This window comes from Rhinopithecus roxellana, chromosome 14 (genome assembly GCF_007565055.1).
Source record: "Rhinopithecus roxellana isolate Shanxi Qingling chromosome 14, ASM756505v1, whole genome shotgun sequence".
NCBI lineage: Eukaryota > Metazoa > Chordata > Mammalia > Primates > Cercopithecidae > Rhinopithecus > Rhinopithecus roxellana.
In genome coordinates this window covers 68609168-68632180 of record NC_044562.1, presented here as the reverse complement: position 1 = coordinate 68632180, position 23013 = coordinate 68609168, and the positions used below count along the sequence as shown (strand labels likewise).

General features: G+C 41.9%; 1 protein-coding gene across 10 annotated transcripts in view; it reads right to left on the bottom strand.

The window, feature by feature from the left end:
* Positions 1 to 1062: 1062 nt before the first annotated feature.
* Positions 1063 to 23013, bottom strand: part of ZNF385B (zinc finger protein 385B) — a 446640-nt gene continuing 424689 nt past the window's right edge. For all 10 annotated transcript variants that reach the window (XM_030917001.1, XM_030917005.1, XM_030917002.1 and 7 more), the window contains 4 exons: positions 5620 to 5865; positions 4642 to 4820; positions 3965 to 4066; positions 1063 to 2556 (listed from right to left, as the gene is read on the bottom strand). In XM_030917001.1, coding sequence (XP_030772861.1) covers positions 2338 to 2556; positions 3965 to 4066; positions 4642 to 4820; positions 5620 to 5865 — 746 coding nt within the window. In that variant the 3' untranslated portion in view covers positions 1063 to 2337. The remainder of the gene's footprint in view (positions 2557 to 3964; positions 4067 to 4641; positions 4821 to 5619; positions 5866 to 23013) is intronic.

Below are 23013 nucleotides of genomic sequence, written 5' to 3'. Positions count from 1 at the left end.
ATGTTTTGCATGTAGGGTAGGGAGAAACAGGATCTGTAATGGTTTTGTAGCCACTCCCCTCCAAATTCTATAACAGTGTGGTAGATTAAAGATGGTGGCAAATTCTTTCTCTTCTTCATATTGGGAAACAACGTCTAATTTTCTTCCTCTTGAATCTGAATTGGTCTTAGTGACTTGCATGATCAATGGAATGCAACAGAAGATGTGCTGGGAGTTTCAACACTATTTCTTAAGAAGGCTTTGATTTTTACCCAGGATTCAGGACTCTTAAAATGTAACTACCTGAGACAACAAGGAGGATGCTGGGGAGGCCACATGGAGGCCCTCTGGTAGATCGTTCCAGTAAGGCTCAACCTTCCAGTCATCTTTGACTGGGCAGACATATGAGTGAAGTCATCCTGGGCCCTCCAGTCCAGCCTGCCTGAGAGCTGAATACTAACAAAGGTACACTATTAGATGCCACCGGGAAGAGAAGAACAGCCCAGCCAAACCCTGCTGGAATTCTTGACCCATGAAATTCTAAGGTAACTAGTTATCAAATGGCTATATTTAGGCTACTAAGTTTTAGAGCAGTCTTGTAAGCAGCAATAATTCACCAGAACAAACAGTGATATATTGATCTTTATACTTAAAAGCAACAGAATGAGGTGGAAGAAGGATGTGCTGATTGGAGAAGGCAAAGGAGAAGTGGAATAAAATTATCTGAAAAGAGATCATAAATGCCATGGACATCAATAAAAGATGAACTAGAGATTTAGAGGACCCAGAGTAAGTTAAAAAAAATTCTAGTCCAAAGTTTTTTGCAGGCTGCTACTATGATTTTGGGTAACTCAACAACTTTGGCCCAACTTCTTAGAGATTCAGAGAGAAAATGGCAGTAAAATTTCACCTCATGCAGATGCTGTGAACAGTAATGAATAAACATGACAAATATGCTGCAAACAAGAGCTAAAAATGCTATGTAAGAAGCAATCTTGGCACCTACTAAAAGTCTTTCATCAGATGATTTCAAATTGAAGGTGTCTCAGGAGAAAAAAACATTGAAAATACAAACAGATTTTGTTTTTTGTACTTTTATTGAAAAGGTACATTTAAAAAAATACACAGACATTTTACCATTTACAGGTTGCAGATATAGATGCTCTAAAAGAGTTCACTCTATTTTGTTGTTTTATGATAACTCTTGCCCCTGATATCACAAACATTCCAGTCTAGTTGATATCGGTTTAGAAAGGGGGGCATGGGAGCATGACCTGCAATATATTCAGTGAACAGAAAGACAAATTGTTCAATTATAAATTTTTTATCTTCTGTACATTATTGCATTAGGGAGCCACAAAATTATGTAGCATCAATACAAATGAAAACAGGTTAAAAATGAAGAAGATACTTATATAGAAATACATGGATTCATTGTCTTCTTGCAGAATGCACAAGAGGTGCAAAAATGTGCAATTTAGGAAGCTCTTTTTCTGTTTGTATACGTTTGCTTAGCAACACAAACCAGTGAGGAAGCTACAAAATAAGTTAAACAAAAATAGCAAACAGGTAGTAATTATAGCTATGTTATATGGCTTTCTATTTCATTTAAATATCTCCAAATAAAATGTGAAATAAAGAAAATACATTACTTTATCTTTTGTTCTCTTAAAGAGAAAATTCAAAGCTACTTTGCTTCCTAACATTTACACAGCAACTAAAAATGTTTAATTCAGACAAGAGATACAGATCTAGTACTACACAGGATACAACAGTACTTGGGTCGAAACAGTACACAATCCCTGTCAACAACAGTACACCAAAAAGAGAACTTTGTGATCCGTTGGTAAGATGGTATCCACAAGTAAGCACTTGTGTTCATTGATTTTTGTTCCACACTAGAATACACTCAGTTGGATACCAGAGTTATTTACAGACATCTGAGGAAGATCCTAGTTTTCAAGTCTGTCAGGAAAATATTCCATATTGTTTTAAGCCAGATCATACCCATGGAAAAATAAAGAATGATTTTCTTTCTTTTTCTTTCTTACCAATACATGTTCAAGAAATCAAATATCTGAGATACACAAATTGAATGAGGTGGTGAGGGAGGGGTGGCGGGGAGGAAATAGGGAGATAAAGCCTATGCTGCTCAGATTACTAAATTATAGGAGCGGTCTCTAAAAGCCCTCGTGAATCTAGTGATATGTTTCTCTTTGGAATTGGGGAGCTGGGTGGTAGGGCTGCATTTTGTGAGTGCATGGGGGTACAGCAACACAAACTGCTTAAATTGCTGAATCCTTGTGGCTTTCTTTCTCAACTTCCTACTGGCCTCAAACGTCTTGGGGTTTGCAGACGTTAGTACGGAGCAAAGAGGATGGAGGCAGGAGTGGCGCGGATGGGCCCATGTCCAGGCCTCAGAAGAGCTGGAGGAATGGCTGGAGCTTGGAAGAGCGAGGCGGAGGGCCGGGGTGGGAGTGACAGCGCAGAAGACACGGCTGCTGCCGCTGCGAGAGGTGAGGACAGGAAGGCTGGGGCCAAAGGCTTCATCATATCTTTCTGGAATGCAAGTTTTGCCTAAGGGAGGGAGAAAACCAGGAATGGGGTGGAGATACTGTTTTTGAATAACCGCACCACAGATATCTTTTCATAAGAAAAACACCAACATTAAGAAGAAGTCTTAAATTTTGAAAATCTTCACCCTCAGAAGTCGAGAAATGATTATGTTCACAATGCTGGTTTCAGTGGCTCATGGCACAGCTTTCTTTTATTTGGTGGTCTTTGCTCCTGTGTGCTAGGGCACAGGGAAGGGCCTCTGAATAAATTCTAAAGCTATTTTATGCTGCTGCTCACCAGGAAAAAAACATGCCCAGAAGTTTCCTGCTTAGGTGATGAAGTTCAATTCGAAATTCAGGCTTGTCTTAAACCACGATGAGGCCTAGAGAGTTTTGTTTTGTTTTTGAAGAATATGTGTGATCCTTCCCTTCTCTTAGATAAGCTGCATTGAAGTTAGGTAATGAGTTCAGTACTTTAGGGACCCTGAAGAGTCAAGAAAACAGTTCACACCTCTGTCACTGGCTACTTAATGAGTATTCCTTGAAAAATCAAGGCTACATCAAATTTCTGTTGTTGAGAATGATTGTAAGTGGGCTAGAAACTCGCTATTTAATGGAATGCCAGGATGGAATCCTCCTGTGAAGAAATCAATCCTTAATTTCTCTCTCTTGCAATCAGGAGGAGCCTTGCAAGCTGGATTTGCTTAATGCAGGTAACACCTGCTTGCAGCGTCAGACAGAGGCTTTGGAGAAGCTGGAAGGTAATCTCAGAATTGCCTCCAGCTGGACAAGTTTAGCTTCATCCTCAGACTGAACACTGCACTGGGCCCAGTCCCAGGGAGATTGTGAAATCTATCCATCTTGGTATTTATATGACACTTATTGCTGGAGTCCCTAGGTGTTTTTGCAAAGACACTGAAAATAGCACATATTGAGAGCATAACAGGCTAATTACCAACATGCCTGCTAGAATGGAGAGAGCACACCATGCAGACACTGCTTTACCTTCTCATGCCAAATTAAAAAACAAAAAACCAAAGAAACAGAAAGCATGAGGATATTAAATTAAATGGATGGATTTTTGTTTTATGAAAGAAATCCCTCTTTCCAAGTTCAACATCCCGGGATTCCTTAGGCATCATTTGTCCTTGTTCTTGAGCCTTTACTTTATATGCTAAAGAGGATAGTCTTTTGAAAATAACTTGGTAATGAGTAACATATTAGCTGTTAAAGAGGTTCAGTTTCTGTTTTCTAAGTAAGTTGTCCTATAGCAGGAGTTAAGCAGTTCAGTCTAAAACTTCTGTCTATGAGGGCTATTTAAATTCGAAACCTTTCATGACCATTAGACTCTATGCCCTCCTTGCCCACAGTGGCTGCCCAACCCAGCAAAGCTTCCCCACAAAACAGGTGAGCAGGTGAGGTAAACTTACTGCTAGAATACTTGGGCTCCGCTGGAGTTTGTTGTAAGGGCTGTATTTTGGCTTCAGTGGTTTCCCTGCAACTCGATCTTTATGCCTTCGGCTAGAAATGTGCTGAAAAAAGTTTGATGCATTAGCTGAATTGAAATATGAGTCTTATTCCATGTAAAATTTATTTCTAGGTAGCTGTTTTCTCCATTGCCAACTCTAGGTCCATAGTTCCATGATGGTGTGGGTAAAATCATTATGATTTCTAAATTAAGACTTACTCCTCCCTCAATTGTAATGCTTCTCTGTCTCTCTCCTGTTCTCTATAGCCCTTATCAGATTTTGCCTGGTATTAACACTGTTACTGATGAGTTTCTCTCTTTAATCAGATTTTGAGCCTTTGGAAGACAGGCTTATCATCTCACCTTACCAGAAGCTCCTGCTCAACTGTAGGCTCCAGTGACTACTGTTCCTGTCTCTCCAACATCTAGCCTGGAACCTGACATATAGTAACAGTAGATGCTCAAATATTTCATACTGACTTTTTCTTCCACATAGCACCTGTATTTGCATATTGTTTGCATCCTACAAAAGTTAGTCAACTTAACTGTGAGCACGGTAAAAACAATTCTATAGATGAGAAGATACACAGTCAAGTGGTGTTGTCAAACAACAATGTTTACTAATTCAGGATACGTTACCTGTTTGAGTTGAATTTCTGAATTAACATGAACATCACAGATTTCACAATGAAATGTCTTGTTCTGTAGTCCTGACCCCTTACTGCCATTCTGCATCTTTAATCTTGATCCAGGTCTAGGATAGGATTTAATTGGACCAGCCCCATTACGAGCTTCAACCATGGTCTTGTGTTTAGATCCTAAGAGAAAGAGACACATAATAAATAGCTATCCAAGAATTATACAGAGCTCTTTGTTTTCTTATCCTTGAGAAGTTTACCTGCAGGCTAAAATGCCCAATGCTTTTTTTAAATGATCACTTTAATGCTGATTTTTAGTTTAACACATTATTGTAAAAAATGGAAAAATGTAAGAGTATATAATACAGAAAATATAGAGAAACATAAGAAAATAAAGATTATTCATGTTTTCACTACTCAGAGGTAACCACTATTATCATTTTAGGGTATTTCTTGTCAGATTCTTTTTTTAACGTACTAAAAATTCTTTTTCAAAATGGGGATCATACTAATTAAATATCCTAAAAATTTCACATAACAAATCATGTACATATTTTCTGATCATTATGTTTTAATGGCTGATTAATGTATATCATATTGGGTTACTATAATTTATTCAGTATTTCCCTACTGGTGGGCTTTAGGTTGTTTCTATTTTTTTTCTCTTTTAAGTGTATTGCAGTGAACACTGTGCATAAATATTTATCTTCATCTCTGTCACTTCATCCAAATGAGTTTTGGACAGTATTAGATGTTTTTAAGAAAATAAAGAATAGGACAAGTTTGATCTCCAAGCTGCTTTTGTCTTGCTAGTTGCAAAGTCATATGATCATACTCTTCTAAAATCACTCTTTTGAATCAAAAAAGTAGAGAAGCATTGAACAACCCTAAGGTCTGAACAACAAAAGATATGGTATTCTGATGGGAAAAGTTGGGTTTTATTATAAACATTATTTAAATGCAAAAGATAGCTGCTAACCTGTGTTGTGTGCCTCCAGCTGTGACAGGGAGTTCACAGCCACTTTGCATAGCGAACAATAAAGTAATTTTTTGGCTTTTTCTTCTTCGGATTCAACAACAGTACCGGGAGCTCCATTTGTGCTCTTGGAGGGAGAAGTGGCTGCTCCAGGTGGCAGGGGTGTTGTGCCAGATTTGAGGAGAAATGAGCCACTTTCAGAGCTTGACGGCTGACTGGAACTGCTGGCTTTTAACTTCCCTTTATCTTCTAAGAGAAACACAGACAGATCTTATTGAAGCCTCATATGTCATATAAACAAAGATAAATCACCATAAAGGAATTAAAAATAGAAATTTGATTCTTATGTGAAGTTTTTATTGCAGCATAGATTTCAGTTTATAAAGGTTAAATCAACCTCTATGTTTAAATCAAACAGAACACTATGCCATCAGTTTGATATTAGGTCATCCCAAGATAAGGATGACTTATGAAAAATGACATTGTTCTCCCACTTGGAGCAGGTAACTTTCTATCTGACATCCTTCAGTTGTAAATTATGCTACAAAGAAATCTTTATTATTAAACAAAACCACCTACCCTCTGATACAATTACATGATATGAAGGTAACATGAAATAAGCCATTAGGCCATGTTAGTTTCATTTGACTACTTATGTTTAATTATGACAGAGATAAGTTAAACTTTAATTTGTATACCAAGCTAAAATTTTAACTTTGGATTGTGGGATAGAAGAAACATGGTTAATTTTGGTTATGATTAGCTAAGTTTTTGCTGCTCTGTGGATGGCAATGCAATTTATCCAAAATATAAGAGACCAAGATTCCATTCATTATGCTTATTAATTACTGCCAGTCTAAATCAAAAGTTTTAAATAATGACATTAACCATAAGCACAATATGAAGATTAGCCAAGTCATTTAAAGACACTTTGGCAGTTTGATCATGTAGCTACTAAATGCTTATAATCCTCAAGGCCCATGTGTAGGCTGTGAGAGTCAGAGTGACTTTAACAGAATCTAACTCATTGAGGTTCATTTGCTATTCAAGACAGTCTCTGTTCAGTGACTCCTTTGGGAAAGAAACTGGGGCTTTGTAAGCAGCAACAAAATCCATCAAACATTTAATCCTAGTAGAGCTGGTACTTTTAGAAAATGTCTATAGATATGCTGATTAACTCTCACGAAGAGAGAAAGGGAATGAAATCTGAGAATATATTTGCTAATTGCCCTAGCTAATTTGGAATTGTATACCACTGGCCTAGAAGACTAAGAGGGAAGGAGAGACTAGGCAACAGCAATGTGGTGTGTGTTTCTGTGTGTATGTTACAACGTTCTGTATATGGGTAAACCTAAGCTTTTAGGACACATTGCAAATGATGGGAGATCATATTTCTACTAAAATATTATATAAAGAAAAGCCTAATTGATTTAGGAATCAGCAGTTGATTTCCATCCTTTTTTTTTCAGTTGGATCCATTCAGGTTGAGACTAGACACAGCCAGGGTGCTATGGAGGGATTTCAAATCTGGGTGTTACTTAGAATAAATGAATGCTGAGATCCTTTTATACCCTTAGGTTGCACATTCCATATTCCCTTTCAGTGAGTGTATTAAAACTTCAGGACGAATGAAATATGATGGAAAAAGTCTTAGACTTTTATTAAACTGACCTCTACAGTGTGAGCGAAGGACATAAAATCATTCTTCCTAATTGGTAATAGTCAGCAAATTAGATTGGAGAATATTTTAGGCCTGGAACTCTCTCATCTATAAGGATCCCTCAGATTGAATTTGCAATCTTACAGAACTCATAAAGCAGCAAAATAATTCAGTAATCTTAATATTTGGAATTACTCAGTTTCTTGTGATGAAAATTAAAGTTATTACATACCAAAATCTTTCCTTGCTTCAAGCATTTCATATGAATTCGATCTAAAAGAATCTGAACTGTTTCAGTCATTGACTCACTCATTCTCTCATATTACTAATAATGTCCCTTATACTAATGTCCCTCATAAACCCTTACATTTGTATAGAACTTTACAGTTTATAAAGTGCTATGACTTACATTGTCTTATTAGCTCTCACAGAAAACTTGTGAAATAGGTAAGGCTCAAAATGATTATTCCTATCTTAAAGATGAGGAAACCGAGCCTTTTCAAAATTAAATAACATCCCATGGATTAGTAAGTGGCATAAATGAGCATGATGTTTTCTCTAACTGATCGGTCTGTGGTACACTAATATTTCAGCACAAAAGGAGGACTTAATATATCACTAGTGACATAAAAGTATACAACAGTCACCCTAGATGTGAAATAGCAGTTGCTTCCTTTTACAATTATAGGTTAGTTTTTAAAGTATATTTATTTGGTGTAAGTGAAAATATCTATCCTGTTCAACAGTCATTTGATTTAGGTTATACTGAGAAGATGTATAAAATTATATATTTTCTCTGTTCCTATTTCTTTAAGAAAAATACTTCCTTTTCATATCTTGTTTTCAAAGAGGTAATTTGTGAATTAACAAGTACATATTAATAATATGTTAATTGCTGACAATGTGCTAGACACTAAAGAGAATAGTAAATAAAGTAAGTATGTACTATGAGAAAATTACAGCATAGCAGGAGGAAATGAGACAGTCATTCAAAGATCTCTAATTTACAACAGAAACTGGTAAGAGGCATGAGAGCACAGGGCAGAAAATGATTACTTCTGCTTGGGAAGAACGAGACATTTTTCATTAAGGAAGTGGCATTTTGAAGGTTTTGAAGGTCAGATTTAGATAAGGATAGAATAGGGTTGAAAATGAGTGGGAAGTGAATGGTTAGAAGCAGAAACATGAAGAAATACCTAGGTATTAGAAATCGTGGGGTTTTCTTGGTGAATACTTGGTAGTTGAGCATAGAGCTGGCAACAAGTGTAATGGGATGAAGGGGTGGCCTGCCCCTCCACACCTGTGGGCGTTTCTCGTTAGGTGGAAGGAGATACTTGAGAAAAGAAATGAGCCACAGAGACAAAGTATAGAGAAAGAAAAAGTGGGCCCAGGGGACTGGCGCTCAGCATATAGAGGACCCACGCTGGCACCGGTCTCTGAGTTCCCTTAGTATTTATTGATAATTATCTTTACCATCTTAAAGATAAGGGAGTGGCAGGACAATAGGATCATTTTAGGGAGAAAATTAGCAGTAAGACATGGATAAAGATCTCTGTGACCTGGGTAAGTTCAAAGGAAAATGCTGTGCCTTGATATGCATATGCAAACATCTCCATAAACCTTTTAGCAGCATTGCTCCAGCAAGTCCCACCTTATGCTGTAAGGTGGTTTTCTCCTATCTCAGTAAACAGAGCATACAATCAGGTCTCACACTGAGATGTTCTGTTGCCCAGGGACGGGCAGGACTTTTAACCAGCAAGCTGCCTTCAGGCACTTGTTTAACAAAGACACATCCTGCACAGCCCAAAATCCATTAAACCTTGAGTCACCACAGCACATGTCTCTTGCAAGGATAAGGTTGGGGGTAGGGTCACAGATTAACAGCATCTCAAATACAGAACAAAATGGAGTCTCTTATGTCTACTTCTTTCTATATAGACACAGTAACAGGCTGATCTCTCTTTCTTTTCGCCACAATGGGAGATATTATTATAGAGGTCAATTGAGCCAGAAGGCAGAGAATATCTTAAAACTATTAATATATATACTAAGGGCAGATACTTCCCTTTTAAAATTGAGATGTATGGTATGTTTAACACTTACATGATCTAAAATTCAGTTAAATTATGTTTTAAATTTTTTTCTCAGATAGGCCAGAGTCTTAATCTTTGAGAATATTAAGGAAAAATATTGACTTTGGAAATGTGTAAATGATTTTACTCTATTCAGGAAATTCTGTTATCGGATAGATACTATCTAGTCAATAAAACGGATCCTAAAATTTGAAAAGTCACTGATATATTTATATATTTGAATAGTGGCATTCTTTCTCAATATGCAAACGTCTAAACTTCAAAGCCTAATTTTGTTATTTTGAAAGAGATCAAACACAAATACATTCCTCCATATATCTCAGCCCTGGGCCCAACACAAACACATTCCTCCATATATCTCAGCCCTGGGCCCAACACAAACACATTCCTCCATTTGTCTCAACTTCCTGGGCCCAACACAAACACATTCCTCCATATGTCTCAACTTTGAAAAACACCACCTAGCGATAAGGTCACAACCGTTTGTGGTTACACTAAAAGCGCGGGAACCAATAGAAAACTACTAAATGTATAACTTAAAATGTTAAGCAATTGTAATGCTGTAACCAAAAGAACTCCCTTGTTCCTCTGTAACCTTACATATCCTGTTTACATCGGGCTATAAAAAGCGAGCACATGCATCGTTTGGGGCCCTCTTGTATGCTGTGGAATGGAGGGACCAAGTTCGAACTTGCAGTAAAGATCCTTGCCGCTTGGCTTTGACTCTGGACTCTGGTGGTCTTCTTCGGGGAATAAACGGTCTGGGCATAACATTTGGGGGCTCGTCCGGGATTCCCCAAGCCCACCAGACCCCTGGTCAACGGATCTACCAGGAGCTGCGGATAGGTGAGCTGGCTCGTCTCTGTTTGTCTTGTTTGTCTGTATCTGTTCTGAACCTGTACCTGTGACTCGCGAGGTCTGAAACTGAAGCTGACACAGTCCTGGCAGACGTGCTATAGGACGGCCAGCGGAGACCAGTGGGAGATGTCCCCTGGCTCTCGCCTGATTTAGATTTCTATCTGAACTGATTCTGACCCGGGCTTCCGGAGTGCGCTTGCGGCTAGGATATTATAGATACTCCAGTTTTCCTTTACAGGAATCCTAACCCCTATTCTTTTGCAGGAAGAGACAACAAACTATTACAGAATGGGTAATACCCAGAGCACCCCCCTATCTCTCCTTATAAATAATTTCAAGGATGTTAGGGCAAGGGGCCATGATCTTAGTGTGGAAATCAGGAGGAGAAAGCTAATTACTCTGTGCCGTTCCGAATGGCCTGCCTTTAATGTAGGGTGGCCACCCGAGGGGACATTCTGTCTTCCCGTCATCACTAAAGTAAAGTCCAAGGTTTTCCTACCTGGGCGGACTGGCCACCCGGATCATATCCCATATATCCTCATATGGCAGGACCTTGTTGAGAACCCACCCCCTTGCCTGTCCCTTTTCCTACCAGCCCCCGGACCCTGTAAGACACTAGTTGCTCAGCCGCTAAAACCCAAGCAACCGACTGCCTCCCCCATCCCGTTTTACCTGATAGTGAGGACCCCCTGTCCACAGAACCCCCTCCGTACCCCTTCAGGCCCCAGGCCCCAGGCCCCAGCCCCCCGGGCTGAGCCACAGGAAGAAGTGGGCGGACGGGAGGCGGCCGGCGCACCCGAGCCCACTGGAAGCGAAAGTAACTCTGAAGGGCCGGCGGGGCGGATGCGAGGGCGCACTTTGCGGATTAGCACCCCCCCACAGCCGCCTGACTCCACAGTGGCTCTACCCCTTCGGGAAATAGGACCCCCAGATGACACGGGAATCCCCAGGTTCCAGTACTGGCCATTCTCCACCAGTGATCTGTATAACTGGAAGACTCAGAGTGCCCGGTTTTCAGACAACCCCAAAGATTTAATGGCTTTACTAGATAGTGTCATGTTCACCCACCAGCCCACTTGGGATGACTGTCAGCAGCTCCTCTGGATCTTGTTCACAACGGAGGAGCGAGAGAGAATACAGGTAGAAGCTAGAAAGCTGGTCCTGGGGGACGACGGTCAACCGACTGCCAACCCCGACCTCATAAATGCGACTTTTCCTCTGACCAGGCCGGCGTGGGACTACAACACAGCAGAAGGTAGGGGACGGCTACACCTTTATCGCCAGACTCTAATGGCGGGTCTCTGGGCAGCTGCTCGCAAGCCCACTAATTTGGCTAAAGTATACTCTGTTCTGCAGGGAAAGGCAGAAAGCCCAGCTACTTACTTAGAAAGATTAATGGAAGCCTTTAGACAGTACACCCCCATGGACCCAGAGGCCCCAGGAAGTCAGGCAGCTGTTGTAATGTCTTTTGTAAATCAGACGGCCCCAGATATTAAGAAGAAACTCCAGAAATTAGAAGACTTAGAGGGAAAACAGATTCAGGACCTTCTTCAGATAGCCCAGCGAGTTTACAATAATAGAGATACTCCAGAGGAAAGGCAATTCAAGGCCACTGAAAAAATGACCAAGGTCCTGGCAGCAGTAGTACAGAAAGAGCATCTACAGCCAGAGAACACCCAACCTAGGCGGTCCCCCAGACATGATAATCTGAGCAAAGACCAATGTGCCTACTGTAAGGAGGCTGGCCACTGGGTAAAAGACTGCCCCAAAAAGAAACAACGCAGAGGACAGGGACCCCCTAGGTCTACACCCGTACTGGTCACTCAAGATGAAGACTTGGGAAGATGGGGTTCGGACCACCTCCCCGAACCTAGGGTAACTTTGCAAGTGGAGGGGTCCCCAGTTCAGTTCTTGGTCAATACGGGAGCACAGCACTCGGTCCTAGTTAAAACCAATGGAAAATTATCCTCCAAGTCCTTGTGGGTGCAAGGGGCCACAGGGATTAAGAAATACCCCTGGACGACACAAAGAACAGCAAACCTCGGAGCCAGGAATGTAACCCATTCTTTCCTGGTCATCCCTGAGAGCCCCTGTCCCCTATTAGGAAGAGACCTGCTAACTAAAATGGGAGCGCAGATCCATTTCCTCCCTGAGGGGCCCATCGTGACCAACTCCCAAAATCAGCCTGTGTCCGTCCTGACCATAACCCTAGAAGATGAGTACCGGCTCCACCAGGAGCGAGTGGCCCCTGACCAGGACATAGCAACCTGGCTCCAACAATATCCAGGAGCTTGGGCGGAAACGGGGGGCTTAGGACTAGCAAAACACTGTCCTGCCTTGTTTGTTGAACTCAAGCCTGGGACAGACCCCGTTCGAGTACGCCAATACCCGATGTCCCTAGAGGCCAAAGAAGGGATTACACCACATATTCGCCAGCTCCTCGACCAAGGGGTCCTCCGCCCATGTCACTCGCCCTGGAATACTCCATTGTTGCCGGTACGGAAACCTAATAGCGGAGAGTACAGACCTGTACAAGACTTGAGGGAAGTCAATAAGAGGGTTATGGACATACATCCAACTGTGCCTAACCCGTACACCCTCCTGAGTACCCTAAACCCTGAACATCAATGGTACACTGTTTTAGATCTGAAAGATGCTTTCTTCAGTTTGCCTTTAGCCCCTCAGAGCCAAAAGCTCTTCGCCTTCGAGTGGACTGACCCTGAGAGGGGCATAAGTGGCCAACTGACATGGACCAGACTGCCGCAGGGATTCAAAAACTCTCCTACCCTGTTCGATGAGGCCCTCCATGAAGACCTGGGTGAGTACCGACGCAAACACCCTGAAATAACCTTACTACAGTATGTTGATGACCTTCTGATTGCTGCCAAGACCCAAGAAGCTTGTATCCAAGGGACCAAGGGTCTTTCACAAGCTCTAGGGGACCTGGGCTACCGAGCCTCAGCAAAGAAAGCTCAAATCTGTAAACCAGAAGTAACATATCTGGGGTACCTGCTAAGAGGAGGGCAACGCTGGTTAACAGACGCCCAGAAGCAGACTGTTCTGCAGATCCCCAGGCCACAATCCACCTGACAAGTAAGGGAATTCCTGGGATCGGCGGGATTCTGTAGACTATGGATCCCTGGGTTCGCAGAGATGGCTAAACCCTTGTATCAGGCAACACAGGGACAGCAGTCATTTAATTGGACAGAAGAAGCCGAGTCGGCTTTCCAACAGATCAAAACCACCCTACTCTCTGCGCCCGCCCTGGGACTACCTGATGTCACCAAGCCTTTCCACTTATACGTGGACGAGAGCAAGGGTGTCACCAAGGCGGTGCTAATTCAGAACTTAGGCCCCTGGCAGAGGCCAATTGCCTACCTGTCAAAGAAATTAGACCCAGTGGCTGCCGGGTGGCCCCCTGTCTCCGAATGATTGCAGCCATGGCCCTGATGGTACAAGATGCTGATAAACTTGTCATGGGTCAAGAATTACGGGTCGTTACTCCACATGCCATCCAGGGTGTACTCAAACAGCCACCTGATCGATGGATAAGTAACACCCGGCTCACCCACTACCAAGGACTACTACTAAACCCCCTCAGGATAACTTTCCTGCCCCCAACAACCTTAAATCCTGCCTCGCTGTTGCCCAACCCAGACCTGAATGCCCCGCTCCATGATTGCACCGAGATACTACCTCAGGTATACAGAATTCGAGAAGATCTGCAGGACCGCCCACTTCCTGACGCTGACCTCGTTTGGTTCACCAATGGAAGCAGCTTCATACACCAAGGCCAGAGGTATGCTGGAGCAGCAGTGACTTCAGAGACTGAGGTAATTTGGGCGGAACCCCTGCCCCTGGGTACGTCGGCCCAGAAGGCCAAACTGATAGCGCTCACCCAAGCTCTCACCTTAGGGGCAGGAAAGAAACTGACAGTATACACAGAGAGCCGATATGCCTTTGTTACGGCGCATATACATGGGGCCATTTACAGGGAGCGAGGGTTACTAACGGCTGAAGGAAAAGAGGTAAAAAACAAGAAAGAGATCTTAGCCCTGTTGGCAGCCCTATGGAGACCGGAAAAACTGGCTATTGTACATTGCCCAGGGCATCAGAAACCAATCATTCCGATTGCTCAAGGCAACTCTCTGGCAGACCAAACCGCAAGGAGTATAGCAAAGGCTCCCAGCCAACTCCTTGCACTCCAGCTCCCTGATCCGGGTCCCCGGAACTTGCCATATCTCCCTGATTATTCAGAAAAAGATCTCCAATGGATCGACAAACTTCCCCTGAAACGGATCCAGAATGGGTGGTGGACTGATACTAATGACCAAACTATCCTCCCGGAAAAATTAGGACAGCAAGTGTTAGAACACATCCACCGAACCACCCACCTGGGTGCCCGGCAGATGATAGACCTGATCAGACGCTCCAAGCTCAAGATCAGACATGTAGCTGAGGTGGCCAGCAGCATCGTGACAAGTTGCAAAGTCTGCCAGCTTAGCAACGCCTATCCCCAACCCCAGGCTACAACGGGAACACGGCTCAGGGGAACCAGGCCCGGTATCTACTGGGAAGTAGATTTTACTGAGATAAAGCCAGGAAAATACAGGTATCGGCACTTACTTGTCTTTGTAGATACTTTTTCAGGGTGGACTGAAGCATTCCCAACCAAAAAAGAAACCGCTCAGGTTGTAGCAAAGAAAATTCTGGAAGACATCCTCCCCAGGTATGGCTTCCCCGTCCAGATAGGGTCAGATAATGGGCCGGCCTTCGTTGCTAAGGTGAGTCAGGATTTGGCTTCCCTCCTTGGGGCAAATTGGAAACTACTTTGCGCTTACAGGCCCCAAAGTTCAGGACAGGTAGAAGGGATGAATCGGACCTTAAAAGAGACCCTAACTAAATTGACTATGGAGACTGGCGCTAATTGGGTGGTCCTCCTCCCCTACGCTCTGTTCCGGGCCCGTAATACCCCTTACAGACTGGGCCTTACCCCTTATGAAATCATGTATGGCAGACCCCCACCCCTGGTTCCTAGCCTAAAAGATGATCTGCTCAAATCTGAAACAGAAAATGTCTCTGATCTCTTGTTTTCCCTACAAGCCTTACAGAAAGTTCATCAGGAAATCTGGCCCAAGCTGAAGGAACTATATGAAACCGGTCCCCCGCCGACACCCCATCCATACCAGCTGGGAGACTGGGTCCTGGTTAAGCGACACCGACAAGAGACCCTAGAACCCAGGTGGAAGGGACCACTCCAGGTACTCCTAACCACACCCACCGCCCTGAAGGTAGAAGGCATCACGTCGTGGATCCACCACACCCACATCAAACCAGTGGACCCGACCTCCGACCTCCTTGGGTCAACCGCGGCAGTGACTGAAGCACCGGCCACGTGGACTGTGGACAGAGCTAAGAACAACCCCTTAAAACTCACCCTGTGCTGGCAGCATAGCCCACTGCAAACATGCAGCTAGGTAGTCTAACCCTAGCATTAGTCGCCCTAGTGGCTGCTGGGGCAAACGCAAAACCAGCTCCTAATCCCTTTGCCTGGAAATTCTGGCTTTATGAAAACCAAACCCACCCTGGGCAACCTCATAAGCCCGGGAAATTATTGGCCAGTGCTGATTGCCCCTCCTCAGGGTGCAGTGACCCAATTTTGCTAAATTTTACTGGTTTTCGGATAGCCAAACCAAAGGTGCCAATGATATGTTTTGAGTTTGATCAGACTAAATACAATTGTAAACACTATTGGTGGCACCAAAACGCAGGCTGCCCCTACAGTTACTGTAACATGCATTCAGTCAGAGGGTGGAACAAACAATCCGGGTGGAACTTCTACCAGCAGGGTAAAGGCGGCACCTATACTTGGATAGTTAAGGACCCTTGGAACTCCCACTGGACCAAGCCTCAACATGGGGCTGTATACTATTCCTCTTCCTCCACGTGGCCTAGCAGTCACCTCTATTTGTGGTGCGGCCTAGTCCAGGTACGGCCCCTGGTCCATGGGGATATCCAATGACAGGAAGGCAGACTAACACAAGATTTACGTCCTTTCTCCTGGTTAGAATTGTTACAAGAAGGATTAGAACTTGCTAACCTTACAGGACTTCACAGCTTGTCTGGCTGCTTTCTGTGTGCCACCCTAGGGCGCCCACCACTAACCGCTGTCCCTCTGCCATGGGAATCCTCTACCCAAACTAACAACCTTCAGAATCTCTCGCATGCCCCTATTCTTAATGTGTCACTGTACCTGAACCCCAGTCAGGAGAAGTTTCCCCACTGTTTTTCAGGCACTAACTCCAGCCTCTGCAACATCACTGTAACGCCCCCTAATACCACCCTGAGGGCCCCGCCGGGCATATCCTTTTGGTGTAATGGAACATTATCTAAGAACTTATCTGGTCCCTCTGTTACCAACCTCCTGTGTCTCCCTGTCACATTAGTTCCCTGGTTAACTCTACTAACTGCCGGCGAGTTCCTGGGGTACACCAGTAACCAAACTAGTACTGCTACTCACCCAGCCCCTAGACCGAGACCTGCACGAGCCATATTTCTCCCCCTTATCGCGGGAATCTCCCTCACCTCATCCCTCATTGCGGCCGGACTGGCAGGGGGAGCCCTAGGTCACACCCTCATAGAAAGCAACAAGTTGTACCAACAATTTGCCGTTGCTATGGAGGAGTCGGCTGAGTCCCTTGTCTCCCTTCAGTGACAGCTCACATCCCTAGCCCAGGTAACCTTAAAGAACCGGAGGGCCCTAGACCTACTCACTGCTGAAAAAGGTGGTACATGTATGTTCCTGAAGGAAGACTGTTGTTTTTACATAAATGAATCAGGGCTTGTAGAGAACCGGGTCCAACAGTTACGCAAGTTAAGCATAGAAATGAAAAAACAGCAATTTGCCTCAGCTGCAAACCAATGGTGGAATTCCTCTATGTTTTCTCTGTTAGCCCCCTTCCTTGGACCCCTGCTAAGTCTACTGTTTCTGTTTACCGTAGGACCCTGTGTTATGAACCAAATTTTGCAGTTTGTCAGAGAAAGGTTTGACACCATACAACTCATGGTCCTCAGAGCTCAATACCAACCTGCAGACACTGAAACAGAATCAGACTTATAAGACCCAAGATTGGCTCCAGAGGTACCTGAGAAAGGGGGGAATGAAAGAAATCAAACACAAACACATTCCTCCATATATCTCAGCCCTGGGCCCAACACAAACACATTCCTCCATATATCTCAGCCCTGGGCCCAACACAAACACATTCCTCCATTTGTCTCAACTTCCTGGGCCCAACACAAACACATTCCTCCATATGTCTCAACTTTGAAAAACACCACCTGGTGATAAGGTCACAACCGTTTGTGGTTACACTAAAAGCGCGGGAACCAATAGAAAACTACTAAATGTATAACTTAAAATGTTAAGCAATTGTAATGCTGTAACCAAAAGAATTCCCTTGTTCCTCTGTAACCTTACATATCCTGTTTACATCGGGCTATAAAAAGCGAGCACATGCATCGTTTGGGGCCCTCTTGTATGCTGTGGAATGGAGGGACCAAGTTCGAACTTGCAGTAAAGATCCTTGCCGCTTGGCTTTGACTCTGGACTCTGGTGGTCTTCTTCGGGGAATAAACGGTCTGGGCATAACAATTTCTCATCTTAATTGCTTGATATTTTAATGAAAATCCATTGTCTTATTCCTCATTCCTTCCTGGTATTTTAAAAACCTCTTTGTGTATTTGAAAGTTTAATTAATGTACTGTTTACTTCTGTTTCTTTTAATAAAGATGCATGTCTTCTGGAACTTCTGGTTAAGATGAATTCCATTTTCAAGTATTCCCTCACCTAATGTTAATTAGCAGGTTTTCTGACTGTCCTAATTATTTCTTGATTACTCAAACACATTTATAAGGTTTTATCCTACAGGATTTTGAAGCAGAATTTGCTTAGCTACATCAGAATTGTTCGTTGTAACAAATATACATAATTTATGCATCCAAGTGAATTTATTTCTTCAAAGTAGTGTCCTTGGGAAGTTCCATACTGATTCATTTATTTTCCAAAGCTCCAAACACTTGAAAACTCTTTCCTTTGATACTCCTTTTATGTCCAGTTCATAAGCCATGTAAAGAAAATCAGTCTTCAAAATGTATCACCCTTATTTCTTACTCCAAAATCTTTACTCAAATTAATCCACCTTATTCATCAAACTTAGCACTACATTACTCAAACACAGCCTCAGAAGACTAATATGCTAAGACAAAAAGAACATACCAGAAGCTCTAAAAAGAAGTTTTAAGAAACCAATCCTGTTGGCATATGGAAGAGTCATGTCCATTCATAGGTCTTAATTTAAAAAACAATAAAAAATTAATATTCTACCTACAATGTAGGTCTTATATTTTGAATTAGAACTTTGAAAGCTGTAATCAAATTTTTATTATTTGACTTGTAAGATTTGCTTTTGAGTTTAATTTTATCAATGTAATAAGATTTTCTAACCAGGATTCAGTGGTTTAATAATAGATACATATTTTATGCAATAAATGTATGCTCACTGCAGAAAATTTTAAAAATGAAGTCAGACAAAAATTTTAAAAAATTAAAATTACTCATGATTCTATCATCTACAATAACAGTTTGTAAACTTTTTCTATACAGCTCCAGAAGACACATTAAGCTTTGTGGCTATACTGTCTCTGTTGTAACTACTCAACTCTGGTTTGTAGTAGGAAAGCAGCCACTGGCATGGCTGTGATCCAGTAACATTTTACTTACGAAAATAGGTGGCAGGCAATATTTGGCTCACAGGCAATAGTTTTGACCTAGCATTATGATATTTTGGTATATTTTACTCTATACTATTTTTTACATAATAGCAAATATGAATATACAGAAGCATACTGTTCTGTAACTAATATTTTTCACTTAGGAATAAATCAAGAACATTTCCATGTCAATAAATGCAGAACTGGATTAAGATTTCTAACACCAAATTATATTTATTTATATGAATGTACTATATTCAGCAATCTTCTTTTGATATTTTGGTTAACTCTGGTTTGCACTTTTGTTAATGTTTAAAGGATATTGAACAAGACTTCTGTGGCCTCAATGAAGGACACAACTGAGAATTGAAAGCAACTAGTATTTAGTATTATAGCATGTTAGAGATAGTTCCTCAGAAACCCCCAACACAGTCCTGTGGTATTTATAAGATTTAGTAGAACTGGTCCAGCTACCAGCACCCTATCACCCACCTGTCTAGGCCTTATAAAGTAGTCTGAAGATTGGAGGACTCACTGGAGTCATGAATTTCTGGTCTGGTTGGGAGCTTCTGAATCCCAAACTAATAAAGCTAGAAATGCAGGTAAGAAGGGGACACTGGGATTTCATTCCCTAGTTAGACTACTGCAGGTCTTGGCAATCTGTTCCTCACTTGTGGTTGAAGGGAGATGGGGTTGGAGCAAGAAAGGTAAGAAGGAGAAGAACCTATAATCTCAGTTTGGCATGTCAAGGTTGAATAAGATTTCTTTGGGCCAATAGGATGCTTTGAAAGGTGGCCTGGCTCAAATCATGTTGTTAGTGCCCAACATAAGAAGTCTGATCACTAGGACCTTTGCAGCAAGAGGCTGAAGGGTGGACCTTTAGTGGCACAAGCTGAGGAAGGGTTGTAAGAGGTCAGGGCACCAACCTTATGAAGAATTCACACATTGTCCCTGAGAGTCAGACAGCATCTGGACATCTGCCATTCAGAGGACAACCATAACTGTCATTAAGTACAAATGCATTTGCCCCTTTTTCTCCTCTAATTCCTCCTCTTATCCCTAACAATGGAAAGCGCAAGAATCAGAAAGCATGGAACACGGAAGAAAGAGCAGACCATGCCGCTTTTCATGGTTCAACCAGAGCCAGAAAAAAGGGAGTGTTCAACTGGATAAGAGCCTAAAGTTTCAAATAGGACCAGACTTTCTGATATTTGACAATGTCTTTGAGGAATGAGAAAGGGAGATTCAATAGAATACACAGTCACGTGTCACATAATGACATTTCAGTCAATGATAGACTGCATATACAATGGTGGTCCCATAAGGTTATAATGGAGCTGAAAAATTCCTATTGCCTAGAGATGTGGTAGCTGTCATGATGTTGTAGTGTAACACATTACTCATGTGCTTGTGGTGATTCTGGTGTGAACAAACCCACTGTGCTACCAGTTGTATAAAAGTATAGCACACACAGTTATGTAAGGTATATAATACTTGATAATGATAATAAATGACTGTGTTACTGGTTTATATATTTACTATACTATGCTTTTTATAATAATTATTTTAGAGTGTACTTCTTCCATTTATGAAAAAAATTAAAGTTATCTGTAAAATGGCCTCAGGCAGGTTCTTCAAGAGGTATTCTAGAAGAAGGCATTGTTATCATTTATGACAGTTCCATGCATGTAGTTGTGCCTGGAGACCTTCCAGTGGGTTAAGATGTGGAAGTGGAAGACAGTGACATTAATGATCCTGACCCTGTGTAGGCCTAGGCTAATATGGGTGTTTGTGTCATACTTTTTAATAAAAAAAGTTTTTTTTAAAAGTTAAATAAATACATTTAAAGATAGAAAAGAGCTTAGAGAATAAGAATATAAAGAATTTTTGTAGCACTCTGCAGTGTGTTTATGTTTTAAGCTAAGTGTTATTACAAAAAAGTCAAAAGCTTAAAAACATTTAAAGTTTATAAAGTGAAAGGATTACATTAAGCTGAGGTTAATTTATTACTGAATAAAGAAATTTTCTAAAAATAAATTTAGTGTAGCCTAAGTATATAGTGCTTATAAAGTCTACAGTAACATCCTAGTATGGTAAGTGTATAGGAATGTCCTGGGCCTTCACATTCATTCACCACTCACTCACTGACTCACCCACAGCAACTTCCACCTCTACAAGTTCCATTCATGGTAAATGCTCTATACAGGTATGCCATCCTTATCTTTTATACAATATTTTTATGGTACCTTTCCTATGTTTAGATACACAAATGCTTATCGTTGTGTTGCAATTGCCTACAGTATTTAGTACAGTAACCTGCTATATAGGTGTGTAGTGTAGGAGCTAAATAGTTCATATGGTTTAGCTGTGTCCCCACTAGATTATGTAGTTCCCATAATCTCCATATGTCATGGGTGGGAGCCAGTGGGAGGTAATTAAATCATGGGTGCAGTTACCTCCATGCTGCTGGTTCTCATGATTGTGAGTGAGTTCTCATGAGTTCTCATGAGATCTGACGGTTTCATTAGGGTTTTTTCCCCCTTTCACTTGGCACGTCTCCTTGCTGCCACTATGTGAAGAAGGGCATGTTTGTTTCCCCTTCCACCATGGTGGTAAGTTTCCTAAGGCCTCCCCAGCCATGCTGAGCTGTGAGTCAAATAAACCTCTTTCGTTTCTAAATTATCTAGTCTCACCCAGGCGCAGTGGCTCACACTTGCAATCCCAATACTTTGAGAAGCCGAGGCAGGCAGATCACTTGAGGTCAGTGTGAGACCAGCCTGGCCAACATGATGAAACCCCATCTCTACTAAAAATACAAAAAAAATTAGCCAGGCGTGGTGGCATGTGCCTGTAATCCCAGCTACTTGGGAGGCTGAGGCAGGAGAATATCTTGAACCCAGGAGGCAGAGGTTGCAGTGAGCCGAGATAGTGCCACTGCACTCCAGCCTGGGCCAATGGGGCGAGATTACATCTCAAAAAAAAAAAAAAAAAAAAAAAATTACCCAGTCTCGGGTATGTCTTTATTAACAATGTGAGAAGGAACTAATACTAGTGTAAACTATTTAGCTTAGGCCTGTAGTAGGTTGTACTGCCTAGATTTGTGTGAGTACTATACACTGAATGATGTTTGCACAATGACAAAATAGCCTAAAAATGCATGTCTTGGAATGTATCTGCATTGTTAAGCAACACTGCATTGTTAAGCAACACTGTATAGGCTATCATGTTTGTACCTCATTGAATTCATAAATTCAATAAACCAGTTACATAAACAGTATTATATGCAGACATCTCTGAAAACTCATCTGATAATTTCCTCAGGACATGAACTTTGAAGAGAAATTGCTGGGACAAAGATTGTGTACATTTCTGAGCTTTTGATGCATATACCAAATTGCCCTCCAGAATGGTCATACAAATGAATACTCTTAGGAGTGTCATAAAAGATCGTGGCTTCCCTGTACCTTTATCAGCCTAATTATCCATTGCCCTTACGAATCCAACAGACATAATATGGTATCTCATTGTTAATTTGATTGGTATTTATTTTATCACTAAAACAGATGAATATTGTTTTATAAGATTAATGATGCTTTGTATCTCAATGTAATTTAAAAAATTTTTATTATTCTGAAAGGAAACAAAAATCTTACAGTTTTGTTTGTTTGTTTGTTTGTTTGTTTGGAGATGGAGTCTCTCTCTGTCGCCCAGGCTGGAGTGCAGTGGCCGGATCTCAGCTCACTGCAAGCTCCACCTCCTGGATTTACACCATTCTCCTGCCTCAGCCTCCCGAGTAGCTGGGATTACAGGCGCCTGCCACCTCACCTGGCTAGTTTTTTGTATTTTTTAGTAGAGACGGGGTTTCACCGGGTTAGCCAGGATGGTCTCGATCTCCTGACCTTGTGATCCGTCCGTCTCGGCCTCCCAAAGTGCTGGGATTACAGGCTTGAGCCACTGCACCCAGCCTAAATCTTACAGTTTTAAGAGTTAAAACATTGTACACCAAAGTAAAAA